Source organism: Zonotrichia leucophrys, chromosome 23 (assembly GCF_028769735.1).
Source record: "Zonotrichia leucophrys gambelii isolate GWCS_2022_RI chromosome 23, RI_Zleu_2.0, whole genome shotgun sequence".
NCBI classification, from domain to species: Eukaryota; Metazoa; Chordata; class Aves; order Passeriformes; family Passerellidae; genus Zonotrichia; species Zonotrichia leucophrys.
Window position 1 is genome coordinate 70,794 of NC_088192.1, and position 23,405 is coordinate 94,198.

Below are 23,405 nucleotides of genomic sequence, written 5' to 3' on the forward strand. Positions count from 1 at the left end.
GGCTTGGGGGACACGCGGGTTTATAAAGCACTCCGGGCCCGCGCGAGTGCGGGAGGAGGTGGCCGCACCGGCCGGGAGCGGGGCTCGAACCTGCGGGGTTCGGATGCGCGCGGCGGCTCCAGCGGCGCCACGGCCGCCCGCGGGCCATGGAGCTGCCCATGGATGTGACCATGGATGTGCCCGTGGAACTGCCCTCGGGGCTGCCCACGGCCACTGCCACCTCCTGGGGCAACGGCACCGCCTGGGCCCCCCTGCCCGGACACGGGGTCAACGACACGGGCCTGCAGCGGGCCAAGAACGCTACATCCATCCTCATCGCCATCGTCATCACTGCGCTCTACTCCGTGGTGTGCGTGGTGGGGCTGCTGGGCAACGTCCTGGTCATGTACGGCATCGTCAGGTGAGAGCTGGGCAGGGGTGCGCAGGGAGCAAGGGGGCATTTTGGGCACACCGAGTGCGAAAGCACCGATGGGGCCAGGCTGTGCCAGGGGTCAGTGTGCAGCACATGGGAGGTGTGAGCTGGTGACACTGAGTGAGTGTGCACCAGGAGTGGGTGTGCACTAGGGGCGAGTGCGCACCAGGGTTGAGACAGGACCAGGAGGGAGTTTGCACTAAGAGAAAGCGTGCGCAGGGGTGAGTGTGTGCTGCGTGTCAAACAGCAGCAGAAGTAAGCGTAAACCAGGAGTGAGTGTGCAACGGTTGTGAGTGTGCACCAGGTGTGTCTGCACTGGGTGTGAGTTTGCCAGCAGCAGGAGGAGGGTTGGGTATGAACTGGCTGCTTGTGCACATCGAGACGGCTGCGATATGCGTGTGAGCAGTACGTGTGCAGGCTGTACAAGTGTGGGGGGTGCAGTGCTGTGCAAAGGGTGAAAGCAGAGGCCATGTGTGCCTGGAGCAGCTCGGGGATGTTTGGGCATGGGGTGGGGGGGGGAGGCATGGGCGACACAGCCCGACCCCAATGGGCGCCTCTTGTCCTTTGTGAGGAAGCGAAGCCGCAGGGCTGGTGCCGCTGCGGGCTGGAAGCTGCCCTGTTTGCAGGGTGGGTCCAGGCCCCCCCCCCCCCCCCCTCCGCCCCAGGCAGGGGCTGGCGGGTTCCCGCTGCTGCCACCTCACTCCATCAGTGGGAATTACCCACCCAACTCATCCCCAGCTCCTTCTTGTGCCAGCACCTCCGCAGCTGCCTGACTTCTGTTTTTCCCTAACAAAGAGCAGACACTGCACGGCCCAGCCCCATCTCCCACAACGGCTGAGCTGTCCTCTGCTCCCCCGAGTGTGGGGTACCAGCTCCAGTAGCCGAGAGACCTACTTCAGCTGCATCCAAGATCTCGGCACCTGTGGTGAGGCTTTCCCTGGGCAGAGGCAGGGTCTGCAGGGTCTCTGCACCCCAGAGCAAGCAACATGACCCAAATGCCCCCCGCTTTAAAGATGGGGCATGGCAAGATACTGCTGTATCCCACCAGACACTTGTGCTAAGGTACAAAACCTCATCAGTCCCTTTGTCCGAGACGCTGGGTGGTCCTGCCTGGTTAAGATGGGTTGACATAGAAATTGGGACCATAAAGCCAAGTCTTACCAGACCACAGGACCAGTGCCAGCAGCGAGGGCTGACAGAGCTCCTCCACAGCTCTGCCAGCAGCAAAGGATGGGGCTGTGCTCGCAGTCACACTCTGTGAGGGCACAGACCTCAACACCTCCAGCCTGGCAGGAGGGAGCAGAAGAGTCTCACTAGGTGCCTGGGCTTCACAGCCACCCCCTTTGCACTGGAGGGGGCTTGGTCCTGTCGGTCCAGAATCTGTGGGGTGATTCCAATTTCCACTGCCTCAGGTGATGCTGTAACCCCAGCTTGGCCAAAACACTAAAGCCAAACCAGAGCTGGTGGCTGGATTTAAACAAACCCTCCAAATTCACATTTTTTACCATTTCCACCCTCATTTCCCCATCCCTTTCAGTCCATAGCTATTGTTACCAGAAGTCAGCACAGCCTGGCACTGCATGCGCACAAATAAATGTGGTGACTCACCGGAGGGAAGGAAACCATCCTGAAACGTGTCCATGAGCCACCCTGGAGTGCCCATTGCCCTGGTATCAGGCTCTGCTGCCCCTGCTCGCCACTCTTTGTGGGGCTCTGCTGTGTGTTTTTAACCATCCAAGAGTGTCGGCAATGGGGAGTGGCACGGGGGAATAACTCGCTGACCTGACCTGACCCTTAATGGGATTTTTCATCCACTCAGAAGGGGCATCAAAAATGAGCCCTGGTCTGAAAAAGCAAATTGAGGTAATTGCAGCAGAGACAGATGCCATGAATAATGTCAGGGTGAGGGATGAGTGTTATTAGACCCCCTCCAGCTGGTTCTGCTCAGAGAGGAGAGGGAAAGCATTTTAAAGAGAGTGATTGCATGTGCAAACATCCTCCCTATTTTACTGAGTAACTCCATGTAACCCAGGCTTTAGCAAGCCTGATGGCCACAGATCCCTTCACCACACCTTCTAGCCCCACATTTTCCAGCTGATGCTGGAATTAAAGACAGAATCACAGAGTGACTTGGTTTGGAAATGACCTTATAGGCCACCTTGTTTCACTACCCTGCCATAGGCTGGGTTGCCTTCCACTAGACCAGGTGGCTCCAAGCCCTGTCCAAGCTGGCCTTGAACATATCCGGGGAAGGAGAATATCTCCCATGAAATGAGCAAGTATCATCCTCCAAGCCCCTGGGACAGGAGGGGCTGCAGGGACATGTGCCTTCGCCCATCCATGGCCAAAGCCATCTGGAGTTTCCCAGGGTCCTTGTCAGAGTTGCTCCATGTTGACATGGTTTAGGCCAGGACTAGGGAAGACCTGTGTCCATGGAAGAAAGGGCTATGAGGTGGGATCAGCTTGGATTTGGACCTCACTGCCAGGGAGATTTTGGGTGTTTGCTTTGTGCTCTTCTCCTAATGCCACCTCTAAGTGCCCTTGGGGGTCCAGGCAGTCTGGAAGCACGGCTGGAGCACATCCTGGGGGTCAGGGACCTCTGGGACTACACTGAGTTTGCCACAAAGTCCGTGAGTGCTAGGAGCTGGCAGATGCAGACACAGGGCCCTGGTATATAGCTCTGTGAATGGACACACCATGAGCCAAGCACAGCCAAATTCCAAATAAATCCCTCTCCAGAGCAGCCAAGCCCATCACACACCTGGAGGGAGCCCAGCACACCCAGCACCCTCCCCACCACAGCTCTGACCAGCACTGCCATGCCCATTGTATTGTCAGATGCTTTTAAAAATACTCCTGGAAGCAATTGGCAGCTGTGAACTCAGGGCTGCAAGTGCCTCATCCCCACTAAGTGCATCAGCCCCCCACCAGCCCCCACACAGGCTGCAGGGACAGCTGGGTGCAGGCTTTGTCAAGCCAGGCTCTTTCAGGCAGCGGCTTTTAGCAGCTCCAGGAGCTTTTCTTTCACTTATTATTCACTTTTCTTTCACTTATTTATTTTCCAAGAGGTTTGGAGAGGGCATCCCCACTTGGGAGTCGAGACTGGAATGCGGAGCTGCCCTGTGCTTGCCCCATCCCCTCCCATCTCTTCTCTCCATCAACACTACCCAGATTGTTCCGTTCAAGTGCATAACTTCCCAATCAAGGCACTCACTTAATTGCAATGGGTTTGGCAGCCTGGGGAGGTCCATCAGTAGCAGTGGATGATTTGCTCTAATGTGGGCAATAAACCTCTTTCCTGGAGCAGCAGTTTCATTTGCAGCTCAGGAGGGTCATCAGGATGGACGCCTCACCCTGTGCAGGAGGTTGAAACCTCAGCCCAAACCTGGAGGGGGCTGAATCTTCCCTCAAAACCCCAGTACTGGAAGCTAAATTGCCATCCTTATTATCCCAGTCATCCCTATCATCATCCCAAGTTATTCCCATCAACCCCATCATCCCAGTTATGTCTTTCATCATCCCAGTTATCCCCAGCCTCATCCCAGTTATCCCTATTATTCCAGTCAAATGCATTGGCAGAGTCAATCCATCATCTTAGACATTCCCATTATCATCCCAGTCATCCCTGTCCCTGCTTTGCCCTCACCAGCCCCATCCTGCCTGGGGATGGGTGACAGCTCTGGCCTTCCAGTCCCACACCTCGGCACATCTGGCAGGGGGTTGGGAAGTGCTTACCCAGCACAGCTAAGCACATCTGGCAGATCATGGAATGAATAACAGATTTTTTTTTACCACTTTACTCAAAAAACAGAGACCAAAGATGTGTGAATCTACCTGAACTGACTGTTCACATAGGAGAGGCAAAACCTGACAATACCACAAATTCTCAGCTTTTTGTTTAACCTGGGAGGAAACTTTTCTGCAAAAGCGCTTGGAAAATAACACTAAAGAGAACAGAAAAGGACTTTTCAAGGACAAGACATTTTTAATGCCATATTTAAATTTAAAAAAAAAAGCTCAGCTTGAATATTTCCACCCTTGGGCAACGGGCTGCCATTTGCAGCCATGGTGAAGGAGACAGGAATGCTCTTGGAGCTGGGTTAAGCTGCTGTTTTCTGTTTTCTCACAGAGAGAAATTAGTTTTTCAGCTCCAGTTCCCAGTTCTATTGACAATGCAACTTGGTGGGTCTCTGTCCCCACAAATACACTCTCCTGATCCTTTTGAGATGGGGAAAGGATAAGGGGAAGGGATTGGATACCACCATCAATCCCAAGAGCCTCTTTCCCACATCAACCTGCTGTCCTGGGCTCCAGCCATGGCAGGACCACCTGAGATGGGAACCACTCAATCCCCCTACCTTAACTCATTTCATGTACCCCCAACATGCAATGAGCTGTACTAATTATCACAGAATCCTAGAATGCTTTAGATTGGAAGTGACCCTAAAGCCCATCTCATTCCACTCCCTGCCATGGGTGGGGACACCTTCCACTGTCCCAGGCTGCTCCAAGCCCTGTCCAACCTGGCCTGGAACACTTCCAGGGATGGGGCAGTCACAGATTCTCTGGGTACCCTGTGCCAGGTTATTACCACCCTCATATCTGCTTCAAACCTGCCCTCTGTCAGTTTAAAATGTCTTACCTCTGTCACACATGTGAAAAGTCACTTTCTGTCTATTTTATAAGTACACCAAGGAAAGCGACCTTTTCATCTCAGCAACAACGGGGTCATTTCCCCCCTCTATGCCTTTCCCTAGTGCTGCTACAGGCAGGCTTAGGCATGCAGAGATGGTTTTGGGCAAACTGACCCTGATGTTAACTAATGAGGGTACATCTAAAAAAGCTTGAGGCTGGGGAGGATGCTCTCTGAACAATGGGGATTTGCTGGAAGGGAGCACAGGAAGAGCTGGAGCTGCTGGTGCAGCCCTGCAAAGAGCAGGGTCTTCACAGAGCCCCTCCTGCCCCACATGTGTTGCTCTTTGGGGGTGCCCAGCAGATCCCTCAGTATCTATTTCCAAGCCACCACACCATTCAAAGCATCCCTTTGATCAACACTTGCAGGATTGGATGCTCCTGGGACACTCACACACATCCCTGCTTCTCTGTCATCTGCCATAACTTTGCCTCATCCCTTCAGGAAAGGTTTGGACATGAGGGACCACACATTTCTCTTGCCATGGTGTGACAAGAACCAGAAGCGGAGCCAGCCCTTCCCAAATGCTCTGGGGGATACAGCCAGGCTCCCCCAAAGGCTCTGGAGCTCCAGGCTGGCTAATTGGGCTGCTTCCAGATGGCCTGTTTCCGGGGGTAATCGATCCAATTTCTACAAGCAACCTTGACAGGGAAGCAGATAATCACAATTTACTAGGTGGAAAATCAGATGAAGGAGGGTTGAGGGGATAAAGGACATTGTGCAACTGGTTCAGGGAAATGCTGAGCACATTGGTGCTGCAGAAAGGCACATCACAACACTTTTGCTCACCAAGGCCGGTGTCACCTTGTGAGCAGACAAACTGTGCCCCCTCCTCATCACATCAAGTGCCCTGACCACCTGTAACATGCCCTTTCTCTGCCACCCCCAGGTACACCAAGATGAAGACAGCCACCAACATCTACATCTTCAACCTGGCACTGGCTGATGCACTGGCCACCAGCACACTGCCCTTCCAGAGCACCAAGTACCTCATGGAGACCTGGCCCTTTGGGGAGCTGCTCTGCAAGGTCGTGCTCTCTATTGACTACTACAACATGTTCACCAGCATCTTCACCCTCACCATGATGAGTGTGGACCGCTACATCGCCGTGTGCCACCCGGTCAAGGCCTTGGACTTCCGCACGCCGGCCAAAGCCAAGATCATCAATGTCTGCATCTGGGTGCTCTCCTCCCTCATCGGGGTGCCCATCATGGTCATGGCAGTCACCAAGTCAAAAGGCAAGTGTCTTGGGATGCGTGTCCCCTCCTGTCCCATCAGTTCATCCCAGGGGTGATCTGGCAAACTTGAGCTCTGGTCCTGTAGCAGATTTGTGGTCAATAGTGGGCACCTGTCTGTGGCACCATAAATGTGCCCTGTCTGGGAAAAAGCATCATGGTGTTATTTCCCATCTTTGAAACTGTCCCAGAAATTGTCCTCCCTTCCCCTTAAGGGTAGGGATCCCACACCTTTCCCCATCTCCAGTCCAGGCAGTGTCTCTCCCCACCTCCTGATATGGAAAGCAGGGGGCCTAAAAAAACCCCAGTGATGCTGAAAAGTCTCCAAGTGGCTCACACTAAGATCTGCAGCTCCTGTGTGGGGTCACTGGTCCTTAGCTGCTAGGAAAGCTCTGGGCATCTTGAGGAAATGGACAGATTTCAGTGAAGGGTGATATGTGGATGTGACGTGGGGATGTCCATCGTGGGGGTTGAGAGAAGGCAGGATTGGCCTTGAGTGGCCCAGGAGGCCCTGCAGGGAAAAGGTTCCAGAGTCATTGCATCCACTGCCTCTCCTCAGTGTCTTCTGGACAGGGGTCTGATGGCACAGAGCTCTTGGGGAACCTCTGCCAAGAGCAGGCAGGTAGGAATGCATCTCCCTAGGGTTTTAACAAGCCATTACTGAGCAGAAGGCAGAATATTCTCAGCAGACACTGAGCTTCCTCTTTGACCTTCCTCTCTGCTGCAGATGGTATGGTCCTGTGCACTCTCCAGTTTCCTGACCCTCCCATCTACTGGGACACTGTGACCAAGATATGTGTCTTCATCTTTGCCTTCTTGATCCCCATTTTGGTCATCACCATCTGCTATGGGCTGATGATCCTTCGCCTGAAGAGCGTCCGGCTCCTCTCAGGCTCCAAGGAGAAGGATCGCAACCTGCGGCGCATCACACGCATGGTGCTGGTGGTGGTGGCAGCCTTCATCATCTGCTGGACACCCATCCACATCTTCGTCATCGTCTGGACGCTGGTGGACATAGACAAGAAGAACCCCTATGTGGTGGCCAGCCTGCACTTCTGCATAGCTCTGGGCTACACCAACAGCAGCCTCAACCCTGTCCTTTATGCTTTCCTGGATGAAAACTTCAAGAGGTGTTTCCGAGAGTTCTGCCTGCCTTTCCGAGCTCGTGTGGAGCAGAACAGCTTCTCCCGCGCCAGGAACACCACGCGGGAGCACGTCTCCACCTGCACCGCTTCTGAAGCCCGCAATAAGCCGGCATGACTAGACGTGGGCAGCCCCCAGCGGGGCTGCCAGGGACACAGAGGAGATGAGCTGCGCTCAGAAGTCACCCAGGTCACCACCACAGAGTTGTAGCAGAATGGTGGGCTGGGTGCTGCTCACTAACACTGCTGGGTTTGCATACAGACTAATTGCAAAAACATTTTACATTCTGATAAAGAAAAATGGGAGAATTGGGACTCACCAAATGATGTAGGGCTCTCCTACAGAGAGAACAAGAAGCAAGTTGGGCAAATATGCTCCACTGATGCCATCTCCTCAACCAACAACACCACCCAGCAGAGGCTGTCACCCTCCAACATGTGGCTCTTGGCAGAGCCCAGAGCACCAGTACTGCAATTTCCACATGCTTATCCTCCTGCACAGGCCAGGATGACACCACAGCCCATAGCAAGAGGGGAAACACTCACATGGCAGAAAGGAACTGTGCCAGGAGGTGATCATAGCATCACAGAATCATTCAGGTTGGAAAAGTCCTCCAAGATCATCAAGTTCAACTGTTCTTCTACCACTACAAAGGCCACCACTAGCCTATGTCCCAAGTGCCACATCCACGCAGTGATGGTTAAATCTCTTTGGTGATCGTTAACTCCACCATTGCCCTGGGCAGCTGTGCCAGGGCTAGACAACCCTTTCAAGAAAGAAACATTCCCTAATATCCAGCCTAATCCTCCCCTGGAATGACTTGAGGCCATTTTCTCTGCCACATCACGGGACCTCATTCCATCCCACTCTGAGCTATGTCCAAAGGACAACTGGAGATGGGAAGAAAAACTTATGCCACTTCAGAGACAGTTTTCAAAAAGCTCCAGATCCATTGTAAAAATTCTCCTGGAGTTCCTCAAACTGGGATTATTCCCAGTGAAAGCTTTCTACTGTTCATGTCATTGTTAGGTTAGTGTTATTTAGAGACCTCTGACTGCAGCTAAGGCGGCCCTGGACATGGATGTGATGCTGGGCTGGAAAACTGTGGGCAAATCCTAGTGCAAGCGAGCAGCACCGGGAGAGCCTGCCCTGACTGGGCCGTGCTTTAGCCAGCGGGCTCGGAGGGAACTCTTTGTGTACTTTTATAAATATATATGTATGTCTGTCTATAGCTGTATGAAACTAAAGAGACCCCAAGGCCTCCCATCACACCTCCCACTACAGAAGCTGCTACGTGTGTGGTGGAGCTAAATATGCCGGATCCCTAGCATCTCACAAAGTACTTCAGACACTATCTCCAGCTCCAACCCTTGGGATATTTGCCTTACTGTGGCATTTCTGTACAGGCACCCTGCTTTCTAAAAGTTCAAGAAAAATAAAATCAAAGATAGGAAGCAATTTCCAGCTCTCTTGCGACTCACAGGCATCAAAAATGAGCAAGGTCTGGCTCAGGGGGGTGGTCTGGGGAGTGATGAAACTGCCTCTAAATTTACCCTTTCCTGTGAGAGTGGGGATAACCTGGCACAGGTTGCTCAGGGAAGCAGTGTCCAAGGCCAGGCTGGATGAGGCTCGAAGCAGCCTGGGACAGCTTGAAGGTGTCCCTGCACATGTCAGGGCATGAAACTGGATGGGCTTTAAGGTCCCTTCCAACTCAGGCCATTTGATGATTCTGAATTCAAGTTTTAAATACATACATGGACTTAGAAAAACTCACCTTTGTGAACACCCAAAGCCCTTTAGAGCTGAGATTGTTTGCAAGCCCTAGCCACCAAAAACCTCTTCTGCCAACAGTCATCAAGATATAATTTTATTTCAAAAAACAAGCAGCCCAAATTCTGGCCCAAATTACATTTGTAATTTAAATACAAATGAGGATTCAGCGGAAAAGCAACAGAAACGGGTGTTGGAGCCTGTAACTTTGCTCTGGCTTAACAAGACTTTGGACTTTAGGGTACTGATCACTTCTGCAGTGTAGGTTTCTTAGTTCCCAAAGAAGGAGAACCATAAAGAGTGCAGAGTGGATGTGAAAACCACTCGAGGACCCCTGTCCATTACCCAGCACCCTGGGAAAGCTGAGCCAGGCACCAGTTCTGGAGATTTCACAGCCCAGTTAAACTAGCAGCCAGCCCAGATTAATTATACAGCAACCCATGCTGGCACACACCAACAGGCTATTTCCAGGGACATTTGCAGGCCAAAACCATGTGCTATTGCAGGAAACATCCTTTCCCCAATTTTTTTTCTTTAATTAATTCACCAAATAATGAACCCTGATGTATTGAGCTTGTGATTAATTATGATGATGCCAGTTTCTTTGTCTGCAGGTTTAGGCTGACTTTGGAATTGCATTAATATGCAGATGGAAATGAAGGGATCTGGCTTTCCTGGGGAGGACAGCAACAAGAACTCTCACCTTCCTGACCCTGGAGCAGCCTGGGGTGGACCCAGGCTCTCAGCTCAACAGAGATGCTTGTCTTGCAATTCATCATTTAATAGGGAAAGAAAATAACTATGAATAATTCCTAGAGGATTTTTTTTCTCCTTTCAGAGTTACAAATTCTGCTTAATTTGTGCTGTTTTATTCCCTGAGCAAATGGGAACAGGAGGAACATGCAGGGAGGGGATGTCTGGGACGCTGTGTGAGCACTGGAGCTCCTCCAGGCAGGGAAAGAGCCAGGATCCCCCTCTCCAGTTCCCAGGAGTTGAGTGAACCATACGAGACTTTCCTTATTTTTGGCCTGTTGTAATGGGAAAGGAACCAGGATGTCAGCAGTTTGGGAAGGGGACAGAGACACCACCACATCACTATTTCAGCCCAATTCTCATCCGAAAGAGAACCAAGACACCCTTCTACCTAGAGCCACACCAGAGCACTGCACATGGCAGTTATCCTGGGATATACTGGTCAGGCAAGAGCCTCAATGATTGGAGAGACAGCCCAGTACAATGACTAAACCATCATTAAACCCCATCACAGGCAGCTTGGCCATAATTAAAGCTCATTTCCTCTTCCAGGCAGGAAAGGAATAACAAGAAAACAATCTGAATATCCTCCAAACCCTCCTGAAGATGCAATTCTCTCCCTGTAGATCCAGCAGCACCACTGCACAGGCAGAAATTTTCTATCTAAAACAGGAACATGTTAAAAAAACATGAAAAAAATCCCTCACAAACACTCAAAGTGCTTTTAATCTGAGCCCAAAAGATCTTCACACTTCACACTCATCCTCCAGGGATGCTAAAGCCCTCAAATACCACTTTCCCAGCTATTGTCTGTAAAGCAAAAGCCTTTTATGCACTTCCAATAGCAACAGATGGAGACCAGAGTGTGGAGCTGCCAGCTGGTGATGAGGGAGAGTCTGGAGGTGTCAGTGCTAGAAAACCTCCCCCACTGACTATGGCTGGATCCTGACACAGCCAGGGGTCCACTCCACAGGACCCAAATTCCTCCTCCTAATCCTCAAAATGCCCCCAGTTCACTCTGTGAGCACAAAACCTTGTTAATGAGACATTTCCCTTTGCTCAATTAAGCTGTTTTCCTCCATCCACCCTCTCCCCCCTGTGTGGGGGCTCATCCTTCCCCCAGTTTCCAGCAGCTTCCCACTGAAGTGTCACTGGTTCCCAAGACAATTGCTTACTCATCAGTTCTGAATATTTTAAATCTTATTGTTCTCTCCCAGTCCTTTTCCCATGTTTCTTCAATATACCAACAAGCTTCCCATTCACAAAGACATGTTTTCCCCTTCCCAGAAACAGGAACAGCCCCTCAGGGATGGGTACAATCCCATCTTCTTTAGTAATGATCTGGGTTTTCTCTGCACCCACAGGAGCTGGAACAGGGAATTGCATTAGCTCCTGGCAGGATCCAACCCTGTTGTGTCACACCACTGATACGGTTCCTGCTGCCCAAATGCGGGAGATAGACGCAAAAACCTGCCAAGGTAGGGGATAGGGAGGAACTGGGAGCACTGGGATGTGGGATCTCCCCAGTAGCTGAGGCTGGTTTTGGATAAATATTGTTGCTGGGAATCAAGCCTAAGTGAAGAGCAGTTTCTGCATCAGGTATCCAGTAGGTCACATTTCATTGAACGGTATCAAATGGTGATGGTCCCCAGGGAGCAAAATTAGCCACAGGATTAGAGAGCACTTGCCCATGGCTCAGCCTGCAGTGACAGCAAAATATGGGCTTGATCCCTCACAATACAACATTCCCTGTGGGCCCACATCCCAATCTTTTGCTTAGAGGTAAAAATAAAGTCCTTTGCAAGCCCAGGACAGCAAACCCACCTGATGGGATGCGGGTGCCCCCAGCACCCCAGAGCTGGACCCACTGAGGCCATCCCTGAGTGTAAATCCAATTTCATCCCACATGGGAGCAGCAGAGCTGCTCTCAGCGCCCAGGCTCACTAAGGAACCTGCTCCTGCCCAAATGAATTAAGTGTAAACAGCGACCTGGGGCTCCAGTCACACCAGGATGTAGGAATTTGCCCCGTGGCTTCCAGTCTCCACACACATCTGGCTCAGCTCCAGCTGGGAGCACCCTGCACGGACATGCCAGGATCCTTCCAGGTGTGCCACGGGCTTGGCTGTGTTCCTGGAGACCCAAAGATACGTGGGGTGACCAGTCAGCCAGGCTGGGAACTGAAGGGGGTGACAGAGATGACAGGGACCATGCCCTCTCTCCGCCCCAGCTCTCCCAGTCCCGTGGCCCCACGGCTGCCACCTGGCGGCCACAGCTGGGACCAGGACAGCGCCCCGAAAGGAGACACCTGTCCCGACTGTCCCCACGTGAGAACTGCCCAGCCCTCCAAAGCGCAGGAAAAGCCTGGGTTTATCAAAACTCAGTTTATTCCAAATTTAAAAGATTTTTTTTTTGTCCTTTCTGCCTTGATTAATCAACCAAAATACATTTTCTTTTTTAAAAAAATCCAACCCCTTTGGAACCATTGTATAACCCCAGACACCCTTCCCCAGCCACAACCCCCCCTCCTATTGCTACAATTAACTTTTTGCAGAGCCCTCCTCACTCCAGGCACCTGGAAGGTACCTCCTGTAAGGAGAGGATGGAGCAGGCTGGGCACAGGAATCAAGACCAGTTGGATCAGGGAGGCAACGGGGAGGAGGAGTGCTGTTGTTTCCAGCAACTCCGTGCATAGCTACGGTCTGGGTGTCTGCTCATCCAGGCCCTAACAGCAAATGAACCTCCTTCCTTAACAAGTGAAAGAGAAAAAATTAAAGTAACAGTGTTCCCACCGGTGGGATGGATTTGGTTGGGTTTCCAAAGGCAATGGCAAAGAGGGAGTGGCCAGCACTGGGAACAGTAGCATGAGGCAGCTGCTCCAGGCCATGGGGAGTGGGGAATCTGCTCCTGGCCTGACTGCCAGGCAGGGGCTCAGCTTGAGGGAGGGCTCAGCTTGAGGGAGGCAGGAGCCTCCAGCGGTCACACTGTGCTAGGCATCATCCAACAGCATTCTCCCTCACCAGGCAGAATTTCCCCACAGCAGTCACAAGCTCTGGATTAGAGGACAGAGCTTCCTGGGCACATTCCTGCTGGACTCAGATCCACCCGGAACAGGCTCAGAGGGGTTTGGGGGGTGGCAGCAGACAAATCCAGAGGTGATTTAGGTGAAGGGGCTGGAAGAGCATCCAGATGTGGGGGACATGGGGACCTCAGGGAGACTATTACCCAAACCTGATTGCAGAGTAAAGAACAAAACCCTCAGCTTTGCTGGGCCAGGAAATGTTAAAAAAAAAAAAAAAAGACGAGAAGAAGTGTAAATCCATCCAGGCACAGAACTGGGATCAGTTTAGGACCAAGCTGACCCGGGGAGCTGACAGAGCACTGGGCACCACAGGAAAACAGACAAACGCTTGCAGAGAGAACCCACGGGCACCCTGTTCCAGCCACACAGGCACTGCTGGGCCGAGCTCCATGAGCCTCCTGCCCTCCCTAAGTAATCGGCTCCCCAACCCAGGCAGAAGTTGTGGGGGGTCTGGGGGTGCTGTGATTCCGCTGGGTCCGGCTGCGGTGTCGCTTCATCAGCTCTGCTCCTTGTCACTGACCAGCAGCACCGTGTGCTGCCCACCGCTGGACACGGCCAGCACCCGCCGGTTCTCCAGCTGCTTCCCCGTCATCTCCACGGGGCTCCAGACATCATCCTCCTCTCCAGTGCCCAGCTGGTAGTTAGTGCCCATTCCCCACGCAAACGCTCGTCCTGCAACAGAGGTGAAGCAAGCTTTGAGCTCCCGGTTGTTGCAAAATGGGAAGGTGACCTTGCACCCAGACAGTGCATCTCTATGAGTCCAAAACACAAGCAGGAGGAAGAGAACGAGCACTTGCAACTCAACAGGTGTTCCATCACAGGGCCAAGGAACTTTCATCCCTTTGCGGGAGAAAAATAAACCCACAGCCCACTCCAAACATTCCTTCCTGCAGACACTGCACACAGGCAGATGCACCACCAGAGCACGGAGGTCTGGCATCGGCAGAGTCAGAGAAGAGACTGTCAGGCCAACAACCCTCTCCTGGTAAACACCACCCGCTGCCCACAAACAGGCCCACAAACACATCTGAGCAGCCACTGCGCAGCTGCCCCCAGGAGATGGGCAGCAGAACCTGGCTCCAGTGCCAACCCCGCTGGCAGTGTGTGGTGACGGTGTGCAGGGCTGGATGGAGGAATGAAGGAAGTGCAGAAGGCAGGGTTCCCAAGCCCTGGCACTCACCATCACTGCTGACAGCATAGCCAACTGACGCTCCACAGGCCACCGAGATGATACTGGGGAGCTCCGGGATAACGGTGGGTGCACTCTTCTCCTCTGCCCCTGTCCCAAGGCCCAGTCGGCCATACTCTGCCCTGCCCAGGCTGTAGGCTTTACCTGGAGCACAGTGGACACACAAGACAGGAGACCTGAGCTGGGCAGAAGTTGCAGCAAGGCCAAAGCAGACCAGGACTTCTTCCCAAGCCTGACTCCTGAAGGAGCATCGTTCCTCCACACCACACCCTGAGACTCATCCAGAAGGGGCAGGGTGGGATAGAAACCCTTCAGCTCCTCAAAATCAGTAAGCTGGAGAGGTGCAAGAGCAGAGCTCCCAAATGAGTCCAGGTCTCTGTTGTTGTCAGCTTCCCTTTGCTGCAATCTCACACCAACATTGTTTCCCTTAACACCGAGAGCTTGGAGGACTCCAGCACATCACCCTCATCCCAACAGCTCCTTGGCCAGGTTGAGGGCCATGGGATTCCCCCCACCCTGCAGTGTGACTCCCAGCCCACCTGTCACAGAGTCACTCACCCTCAGAGTCCACGCAGACCGTGTGGTGCTGCCCACCAGAGAACCCAACCCAAGACTTGGTGGAGTTCTTGAAGGACGTGAGGTTCTGCGGGGAGAAGCAGGGCTCGGTGTCCTGGGTCCCTGCAGGATGGGACGCACAAATCCAGGCGGATCAGGTCCATAGGCATGGACAGCTCTGGCACTAAGCCATCCACCCTGGGGCTCACCCTTCCAGAGACCAATGCAGCTGCCCAGGCCCAAAATCTAATTTCTGCTCAAACCCAGTGGGCATGAGGGCTGGGACCTAAACCCAGAGCGAGCCCCGCACCCATTTCCAGCTCTGGTGCATCCAGTGTTTAGATTCTGGGGCACCCAGCAGCTTCCCCCACCAGGCCAGGGCAGCAGTGGACCGGAAGGAGATCTGGAGGGACATCGCTCACCCAGCTGGTGGTAGTTGGAGAGGCCAAATCCATAGATGTGTCCCTCACGCGTGACGGCGAAGGTGAAATACGCCCCGCAGAAAGCGTCCTGGAAGCGCATTTTGCTTCTTCTCCCTCTGCCTCTGACAGGGACAAGCTGGGGGACCAGCATCCGTTCTGGGGTAGGAGACAAAGCGTTATGCAAGGACTAAGGATTTACACCCTCGCTGCATCTAAGGATCTGGCTCACTGCACACATGTCACTGATTACACATAAGCCCTTGAGCATCAGGGACTGGGGCCCTTTGTTCCTCTGCAAAGGGCAGAGCCAAAGCCAAAGGATGCACCTCTGAGAACTAAATCCACTCACCCAGTCCTCGCCGTCCTCCTCGGGTGGCAAAGAGTGCTGGCACTCTGCCCAGCTGGCCCTGTTCACCACAGCCACACGTGAACAGGTCGCCATCCACTGTCAGCATCACCAAGTGGTCATTTCCTGGGACAGGAAGGAAAAAGAAGTTATGGACAAGTCTTCAACAAGTCCTCAGGACTGAGATCCCACAGGTAAACCCCAGTTGTTCCAGCTTATGGGGCTTACTGCACTTGATACCTCAACACCAATTGTGCCACCACCTAAAACTCCAGGATCTCCATCTTCCCAATCCCAGGAATTCAAAGCAGTTTTTCTGGGAAGGCAGTAAGGACACAGGTGTGCCCCAACCTCCCCTGGGCCCCGGACAAGCACCCTGGCTGCTGTGCTCAGCTTCCCCAGGCCTCATTAGAGAGCAAGTGCTCTGGCCCCACTGGGTCACAGTTCAGGCCACTCTTGGAAGGCATTCTACATCAGACTGGTCAAATATTAACTCAATATGTGAATCTGCTGGGGCTAAGAGGTTTGTTCTCTGAAAGAGTCAGAGATCAGCAAGTACACCCTTGTATCAGGCTTGGAACAAGCCAACAGGGAGGAAAAGTTCATGGACGTTCCTCAAGGGTTGTGACAACCTTGTGTATCTGCCTGACCCTGCACGCCCCAGAGCCCTGCTTGTGGAAGGGGCTCACAGCTGGTCTGTGAGTCAGAAAGAGTTAGATGAAGAAGAGAAGCTGATAAGAGTCGCCTTTGCCCCTGAAAGGAGTCCCACTGATGCTGTCAGCGTGGAAAAGGAGAAGAAAAGATAAACAAGGGGTCCTGCAACTAGATCTTGACAGAAAACAGTGGTGTTGACCGCCTTGCACCAATGAACATTATGTTGATTTATTGTGCCCAATGAATAGGTATAAACTTTGTGAGAGCATATAAAGACAGCATGCTGCTAAAATGAAAAAGAGAAGCTTTCTTAAATACACGGTGTTCTTCTGTTTGTTAGGACCATCTCAACAACGACACCTACTCACCTGACACTATTTTAACAACAGGGGTATTGAGCTGGAGCAGCACAGGACTGGAGCTTGTCTTCAAGGGCTCCAGCAAGCCGATCACTCCATTGTTATCCTGAGGGAAGAGGGACACAGGGATCAGCCACAGGAGCAGCAGCCACCAGGGGAGCTTCCAGTATCTGAGGACTCAGCGTACCCGGAAGGAGCCCCAGACAAAGACCCTGCCATCCTCAGTCAGCGCGGCCGTGTGGCTGTCCCCCGCCGACACCTGCACCACCTTCTCCTGCAGCTCCACCAGCCCTGGAGAGCTCTCAGACCCTTCAGCCGAGGTGTCGCGTCCCAGGGCACCTTCATCATTGCAGCCAAAGGTGTAGATCTGCAGATGGGTGCAAATGGTCAGGATGGAGCAGAGGGGCAACGGGCTGAGTATGAAGTCACGGGACAGAGAGTCATGAAGCTGAATTATTACAGAATCACAGAATGGTCTGGGATGGAAGGAACCTTAAAGCTCACTTCCGTCCACCCCCTGCCATGGGTAACAATACCTTCTGCTAGACCAGGCTGCTTTAAATCCTGTCCAATCTGGCCTGGAATACTTCCAGAGATGAGGTGCTGTCATCTTATTATGAAGCTCTCATATCTTCTCAGTGATTTCTCAAGGGAAGCTCCTTGCAGCACTGACTCCTTCTTTCTCATAGCACAGCCAACAAACTCCAAGTCTCTCCTCACCCAGCTAACCCACTCTTATTGCACTCATCCGTATTGGACACAGCTGTGGCCTGTTCCTAATCTTTGGTAATCAGCACAGCTGCAACTCCTCAGGGGCGAGATTACCTTCTGCACTATCTTTATTTTCTTACATTCTGTCCCCCCACAATGAGGCAGCCACAGCTTCTCTGTACCAGAGCCTCACCACCTTCACAGGGAAGAATTCCCAATATCGCATCTAAAATGGCAGTGTCACCCATCTACTCTCTGTCAGTGTAAAGCCATTTGCCCTTGACCTATCACTCTATGCCCTTATCCTAAGTCCCTCTCCAATTCTCTCGTAGGCCCCTTTCAGGTCCTCCTTTTGAGCCCCTAAATTTTGTGGTCCACGAGACCATGCTCACCCCTAGAGCTGGAACAAGATGTGGGCAGAGCAGTGACTGATTCCTACCCCCTGCTCCAGAACACACCCCAGAACCCACTGCACTTACCTTTCCAGTCTGGCTGAGGCACACCGTGTGCATCCCTCCAGCTTCCACCTGCACCACCATCTCCGGCAGCGTGACCAGAGCTGGCTTCTTCCTCTCCATGATGTCTTCACCCAGACCCAGCTGCCCAACATTACCCTGGCCCAGTGTCAGCACCAGCCCAGGCTGTGAGCGATGTGATGGGTGGCAGACTGCGGGGTGTGAGGGGGAGAAAGAACATGTCAGGGTACAAGTTTCCTGGTAAAAATCACCCCTGGGAAAGTGGAAGGAAAATTCCAAGGGATTTTTCTTACCTTTAACCTTTTTTGTCTCAGTAGATTCTTCTTCTGGCACCAGGATCTTCATTCTGCGTTTTGCTGGCATCTTGGAATCTATATGCCAAAAAGAGCCAATGTTACCCTGGCCCAGCGTCAGCACCATCCCAGGCTGTGAGCGATGTGATGGGTGGCTGACTGTGGGGAGGGAAGGGGAGAAAGTACATGTAGGAGTACAAGTTTCCTGGTAAAAATCACCCCTGGGAAAGTGGAAGGAAGATTCTAAGGGATTTTACTAACCTTTAACCTTTTTCATCTCAGAAGACACTTCTTCTGGGACCAGGATCTGCACTCTGCGTTTTCCCGGCATCGTGGAATCTAAATGCCAAAAAGAGCCGGTAAGGAGTCACCCACCTGGTGAACCGGGTCTGTTCACTGTCTGGGGTGCCCCCTCACACCCTAAAAAACCACCTGAGGGACTGGTGACTGAGCTGGGATTTGAACACCGATCCCCTCTCCTACTCTGGGAAAATAGAAAGTTTTCTCTTGTATGTTTTATCCATACTCTATGTGAACGTCTCCAGATTTCAGGTTCAGGCAGGCAAGGAGAGAGGGAAGGGGAAAAGAAAGGAGAATGAAGACGGGAAAGGGGAAAAGGGAAGAATCGGAGCCAAGCCGTACCTGCGTCCTCACCCCCTGCCCGGTTCCGCACGGCCCGAGCACGGCCCCCGCCCCTTCCCGCCGTTCGAATTCCCCGCGGCGCCGCCCCACGTGGGGCCGCGGAGGCCACGGCCCGGACCGGCGGCTCCTCCCGCCGCCTGCAGCTTCTCTCGCTGTCCGGTGGGCTGTGCCGAGGACGGCCCCGGGCCCGCCGGGACCCCCGCGATCGCCCCCGTGTCCCCATGCTCGCCCCGCCGCTGCCTCCCGCCGCTCTCCCGGCTCGACCCCGCCGCGCTCCTCACCGCTCGCCGGCGCCGCCGCGCTCCGCTCTGCGCATGCGCGCGCCGGCTCCTCGCGGCGCTGCGCCCCCTAGCGGTCGGCGGCCCCGGCACTGTCCCCACAGGACAAGGGGACAGGTGGGACAGGACAGGCGGACTGAAGGACGGAACGAGGATAGGCGGGGCAAGACAGCGGACAGAAAGACACACAAGGGCAGGCAGCACAAGGCGGCTGGCAATACACTGCCCCCCAGACAATAAATCCGTGTCACTAACTCATCCTGCTTCTAACCTCCAGAGATGCCTCCTAGGCCGCAGCCAGCCGTGATGGGAACAGAGCTGCTGCAGAAAAAGGTAATTAAACACGCTGATCAATGATAACGGAGTATGGAAATCCAGCAAGTCTGCACCAACACCTTCTCCAGCAACCTACTGCTGCAAAGTGGAAAACCCTTTTACTCTTGAAACAGGAACTAGACCAAACTTCTCCCGTTAATCGGAGGACAGCAAACTTTAGAGTTTCCCCTTCATCCAATGTGATTACCCTTATTCCAGTGCTTAATTCAGCTGTTCCAGTCCGAAGGCCTGCACTTGGCCATACTATCTTTTATTTACCAACAAAATCATGTTCCCAATTAACATTTTGGCTGGTACAGCAGCCTGTATCTCCTTATCTACACACCGTGATACCCAGGGATCACCCACAGCCCACCCACATGAGATTGGAAAACCTTGAAGAAGCATCACCTTTATTTATCCCAGGCTTATGCCGGGACTTGACAGCCACTCCCCGATGTTTTCCCGGGCCACGTCAAGGCCGTGGACAGGCCATCTGGGAAACTGCTGACGCCTATTTCACCCAACCCACAGCAGCACCTCCCCTAACCCCCCCCCCCCCCCCCAACAGCAGCACTCCCCTTTGAAAGGGCAAGGGAAAGCCGTGTGATCCCCTCCCTGCTTCCCCTCACCCCGGGGTCACAGACCCCTCAACCCTTCTCGACTTAGCTCTTGATATGAAGGTTTCGTGCCCAAACCCGGACTTAAAAGTGGGATCTGTTTCTAATCCAGCCCCAATAGAGTGCCACACAGCACTTCTACACACTTCTTCGAGATGCTTCAGCAGCAAACAAGAATACTTCTACACAGAAGAGGCACCATCCAGAGCACAAAGTTTCCCTTGATATTCAGATAATTCACCAAAACCACACAACAAGCCATAGTCAAGTTCAGTTTATTGAGTTGTCTACTGTAGATAGGTACACATTCTGACATCCAAGGGACCAGGGCCACCGGTTATTTTTTGCACTCAAAGCACGTGCTTAAAAAGACCACTAAATTCACGCACTCCTGCTTCCATCGCGTTTTGATTTCTGCGGCTACATTGTTATTACACATAGTGCGCTAAGAGGAACTGGGTAACCACCTAACTTGGGCAAACTCTTTAAAATACTCACCCTTTCCCACTAAAGGCGTATTTTCTTTGTCACTTCGCCCCAGCAAATTCTGCAATATTTATAAAAAAAGAAAGGGATTTTTTCCTGCTTTTTTTTTGTGTCCAACAATACACCAGTAGAGCTTTAAGTTCAGCACACATATTTATCTGCAGTGTTTTTTTCTGTCTGCTAAGACTTGTGGCCTTTTTCTTCCCCGTCTATCCAAAATCCAACACAATCGTCAAAGCTAGGAGCCTCTAAACAGGACTTACGTTACTACCACCCGTGTCGTCCGGAATTAAATTTTATCACTAAACCGACCCATTATTTTAGAAACATCTTTGAAATAGGCATAATATTACATTTTTAACGCAATTACCTTTAAAAATCTTGTTTCACTCAAACTTTTTTTAATTTCGGTTCTGGAAATGAAGAAAAAAAAGGAATTTAAGGATTTGCTCAGGAGGTTGTGCTTTAATGTCTCCCCCTCCCAGCTCAGCACGTGTTCCCCGTCCCACCCAGCGTGTCAGTGTTTCCTGCATGGTTTGTCTCCTCTGTCACGGCCCAAGGGCTCAGAGAAGCAGTAGGAATATGCAGGCTGCAGGCTCGGGGCCCGGCTTGCTCTCCAACGTCGTGGAAAGGGACTATACGTCACGGGCCCGAAGGCCTGCGCTCCCACGCGCCACACGGACAGAGCCGAGAGAGAGCGACTTCTCCGGATATCCACGTTGGACCTTGGCTATAAACATTTATAATCACCTTGCCTGCCCCAGGCCCCCGCGCATCCCAGCTCCGCCGACCACGCGGCGGGGACACGTGAAAGATACTCACGTTAGAGCGAAATGGGCAAACCAAGGTTAAACAGGCTTTGGTGGAACCTGTAGGAAAAGGAAATGTCTCTGAGCGGCGGCTGAGGCGGTGCGGGGCGACTCCGCAGCACCCACCGCCACGTGCAACTCACAGCGTAGTTTAGCGGTAAAACGGGGATAGAGCGGGCATCCGCTGACACCGCAGCGCGGCCAGCACAACCACGCGCCACAGCAAAACAAAGAGCTTAAAGGGTAAAAACTAGTAAAAGGGTAAAAGTGAAGCGAACTCTACCTGACCGTTGCGCCGCTCCCCACGGTGAAAGAGGCCGAGGGTACCCGCGCGGCGATTTTTATAGTGCAGGGAGGCGGGGCTGAAATGCGCGCATGCGTCCCGCGCGAGGGGCGGAGACAGACCGTATATGGGCATGGGGGCCGGGGCCAACACCCAATGGAGGGGGCGGGGCCTGCCGCGCCTGCGCAATGGCTGGAAGGGCGGTTGACACATGCGCAGTCGGAAGGGCGCGAAAAGCCGCGGCTTCAGGGAAGGCGCCGCCATGGCTGACCCGCGCTCCACCCCCTAAGGAGCCGCCGGTCAGGCTCCTGCTGAGAGAAGGGGAAAAGACACGACCACACAAGCAGGGTTTAAGAAAAAAAATTCTAAAATACTTTTATTTCATAATTAAAATTTGTTGTTGCGGAGACTGATATACAATGAAATGGCGGCTGTACAGGGGATGCTGTGAGGGAAGAGATCCCAGCAGATGCTGGGCCGTGTGGTCTGTGAACAAGACAAAGTTCTTCTCCCCCTCCCCACCCCAAACCCCCGCACAAGTGGCATCTCACAGATAGTTTAGTTTTGTGCATAATACAGCAGTGGCCCTACCAGATTTTTTTTTTAAACCCGCATCGAGGAAGAATTTTTCTCTCAGAAGAGAAATACCATCTTTTTAAGGTCACTTTTTAAACCTATTCTTCCCTTCCTTTTGACCCACACAGTGAAACGATCAAATTTCCAGTAGGTTTAGCTGTAAAAATGAGAAAAAGGCAAGCTTCAACCCTGATTTGGGAGAGTAAAAAACATTTGAGAGAAAGCCACAATAAAAAGGACTGACTACTCTCACAGTTTCCCCAAATTAAAAAGTTTTAAAAAGGCAACAGTCATTTTTCCTGGTTCTGTAATTTGTTAAACAAGCCTAAGGATCTCAAGATCTGTTATTAAGATCACAGCAAGTGTGAGAGAGTGCAGAGCATTTAGACATATGTTGGGGTGGGGTTTTTTTTCCTTTTTTTTTTTTTTTTTTAACAAAAAGATGCAGCATATGTTAATATCTACACAATTCCCTTCCAGGACAACAAACCGTTGGTCAGTAGTGATTCAGGGCATTAAGGACATGACAAAAAAGCAAAACCCCCAAAACATAGTGAGTGCCCCGTCAGTTGTCTGCCAGGGTTCTCTGTACACAGCTAATATACACACATTTGCTTCTGAGCAGATGCTCTCCTCAGCTTCCCAACATCAGAGCTGCCTTTGCTTTTAATCTCCCTTCCTGAAGGAAAGGAGAAGGAAATGAGGAATTGCACTCCCCAAGACAAGTCTGTGCAGCTTGGGGAGGAAGGGGTCGCTCCCCTGGGCACGGTCTCCTGGCAGAGTCGTATTGCTGAGCCACACGAGGTATAGTGTCACTTCCAGCCTGATGGCATGAGAGATGTGTTTGTTCCAGTGAAATGCTACATTCAGACAGGATTCCCCTTCCCTGGCCGAAAGCCTTTTTCTGGATATGTATGGAAGGCAAATCTTGGAAGAGCTGAGGTTCCACCCTCACTGTATTGCCTGGGAGAGGGACTTCCAGCCCTCACGGGTTTCTTGCTCCCTCCTTGGAATATTATGGTCGATGGTATCTGAAAGCCAAGTGAAAAATCTGAGTGTTATCCTTGGAACTCAGGCTAAATGGTTACTTGGGCACTATAGATGGCCAAAGAGAGTAAATTGAATTATTATCTCAGAACTCCCAGCCCTCAGGGAAGCCGTGAACATCAAATAATTTCACTTCCAGTGCTCTGCACTCAACTTTGCCACACAGAGTTGGAAGGAAAGGAATCACTTGGGCCATGATCCAGACCTGACTACAGAGATTACATCCAAGGTCACTCATTAGCAAGTTGTTTTGTGGC

At 52.3% G+C, this 23,405-nt stretch overlaps 3 protein-coding genes and 1 non-coding gene across 14 annotated transcripts in view; 1 reads left to right on the forward strand and 3 right to left on the reverse strand.

The window, feature by feature from the left end:
• Nucleotides 1-19: 19 nt before the first annotated feature.
• OPRD1 (opioid receptor delta 1) lies at nucleotides 20-8,942 on the forward strand. Its single transcript, XM_064731701.1, has 3 exons — nucleotides 20-400; nucleotides 5,995-6,344; nucleotides 7,069-8,942. Exons 1-3 carry the CDS (start codon nucleotides 147-149, stop codon nucleotides 7,599-7,601), a joined length of 1,137 nt encoding a protein of 378 aa, XP_064587771.1. The 5' UTR covers nucleotides 20-146; the 3' UTR covers nucleotides 7,602-8,942.
• Nucleotides 8,943-12,376: 3,434 nt separating this feature from the next.
• On the reverse strand, nucleotides 12,377-21,587 carry RCC1 (regulator of chromosome condensation 1). Of its 5 annotated transcripts, XM_064731706.1 has the most exons (14): nucleotides 21,526-21,587; nucleotides 21,256-21,302; nucleotides 20,804-20,846; nucleotides 20,446-20,494; nucleotides 18,354-18,431; nucleotides 18,093-18,170; nucleotides 17,803-17,990; nucleotides 16,800-16,979; nucleotides 16,622-16,718; nucleotides 15,603-15,725; nucleotides 15,254-15,409; nucleotides 14,835-14,954; nucleotides 14,268-14,420; nucleotides 12,392-13,759 (listed from the first exon to the last, which is right to left on the reverse strand). In XM_064731706.1, the coding sequence occupies exons 5-14, from the start codon at nucleotides 18,421-18,423 to the stop codon at nucleotides 13,584-13,586; spliced, it is 1,341 nt and encodes a 446-aa protein (XP_064587776.1). In that variant the 5' UTR covers nucleotides 18,424-18,431; nucleotides 20,446-20,494; nucleotides 20,804-20,846; nucleotides 21,256-21,302; nucleotides 21,526-21,587; the 3' UTR covers nucleotides 12,392-13,583. The 5 variants fall into 5 exon arrangements, with proteins under 5 accessions (XP_064587778.1, XP_064587776.1, XP_064587777.1 ...); XM_064731707.1 differs by lacking the exon at nucleotides 20,446-20,494; XM_064731708.1 differs by lacking the exons at nucleotides 20,446-20,494; nucleotides 20,804-20,846; nucleotides 21,256-21,302; nucleotides 21,526-21,587 and adding an exon at nucleotides 19,016-19,069 and having other exon boundaries at nucleotides 12,377-13,759.
• On the reverse strand, nucleotides 20,952-21,156 carry LOC135457338 (small nucleolar RNA SNORA73 family). The gene has a single exon (XR_010442701.1). It is a non-coding gene; the product is annotated as a small nucleolar RNA SNORA73 family (small nucleolar RNA).
• Nucleotides 21,588-21,874: 287 nt separating the features above from the next.
• Nucleotides 21,875-23,405, reverse strand: part of PHACTR4 (phosphatase and actin regulator 4) — a 49,456-nt gene continuing 47,925 nt past the window's right edge. For all 7 annotated transcript variants that reach the window (XM_064731456.1, XM_064731461.1, XM_064731457.1 and 4 more), the window contains one exon: nucleotides 21,875-23,132. In XM_064731456.1, the coding sequence (XP_064587526.1) occupies nucleotides 23,117-23,132 (16 nt within the window). In that variant the 3' untranslated portion in view covers nucleotides 21,875-23,116. The remainder of the gene's footprint in view (nucleotides 23,133-23,405) is intronic.

Excerpts from the sequence above, each read along its gene's own strand:
- OPRD1 (XM_064731701.1), top strand. The coding sequence starts at position 147 with ATGGAGCTGCCCATGGATGTGACCATGGATGTGCCCGTGGAACTGCCC. Across the intron at positions 401-5,994 it reads GTCATGTACGGCATCGTCAG|GTACACCAAGATGAAGACAG; the intron begins GTGAGAGCTGGG and ends TGCCACCCCCAG. Across the intron at positions 6,345-7,068 it reads GGCAGTCACCAAGTCAAAAG|ATGGTATGGTCCTGTGCACT; the intron begins GCAAGTGTCTTG and ends TCTCTGCTGCAG.
- RCC1 (XM_064731705.1), bottom strand. The coding sequence starts at position 18,957 with ATGGGGACACGGGGGCGATCGCGGGGGTCCCGGCGGGCCCGGGGCCGT. Across the intron at positions 16,719-16,799 it reads TTGTCTGGGGCTCCTTCCGG|GATAACAATGGAGTGATCGG; the intron begins GTACGCTGAGTC and ends CTCTTCCCTCAG. Across the intron at positions 15,726-16,621 it reads TGTTGTTAAAATAGTGTCAG|GAAATGACCACTTGGTGATG; the intron begins GTGAGTAGGTGT and ends TTCCTGTCCCAG.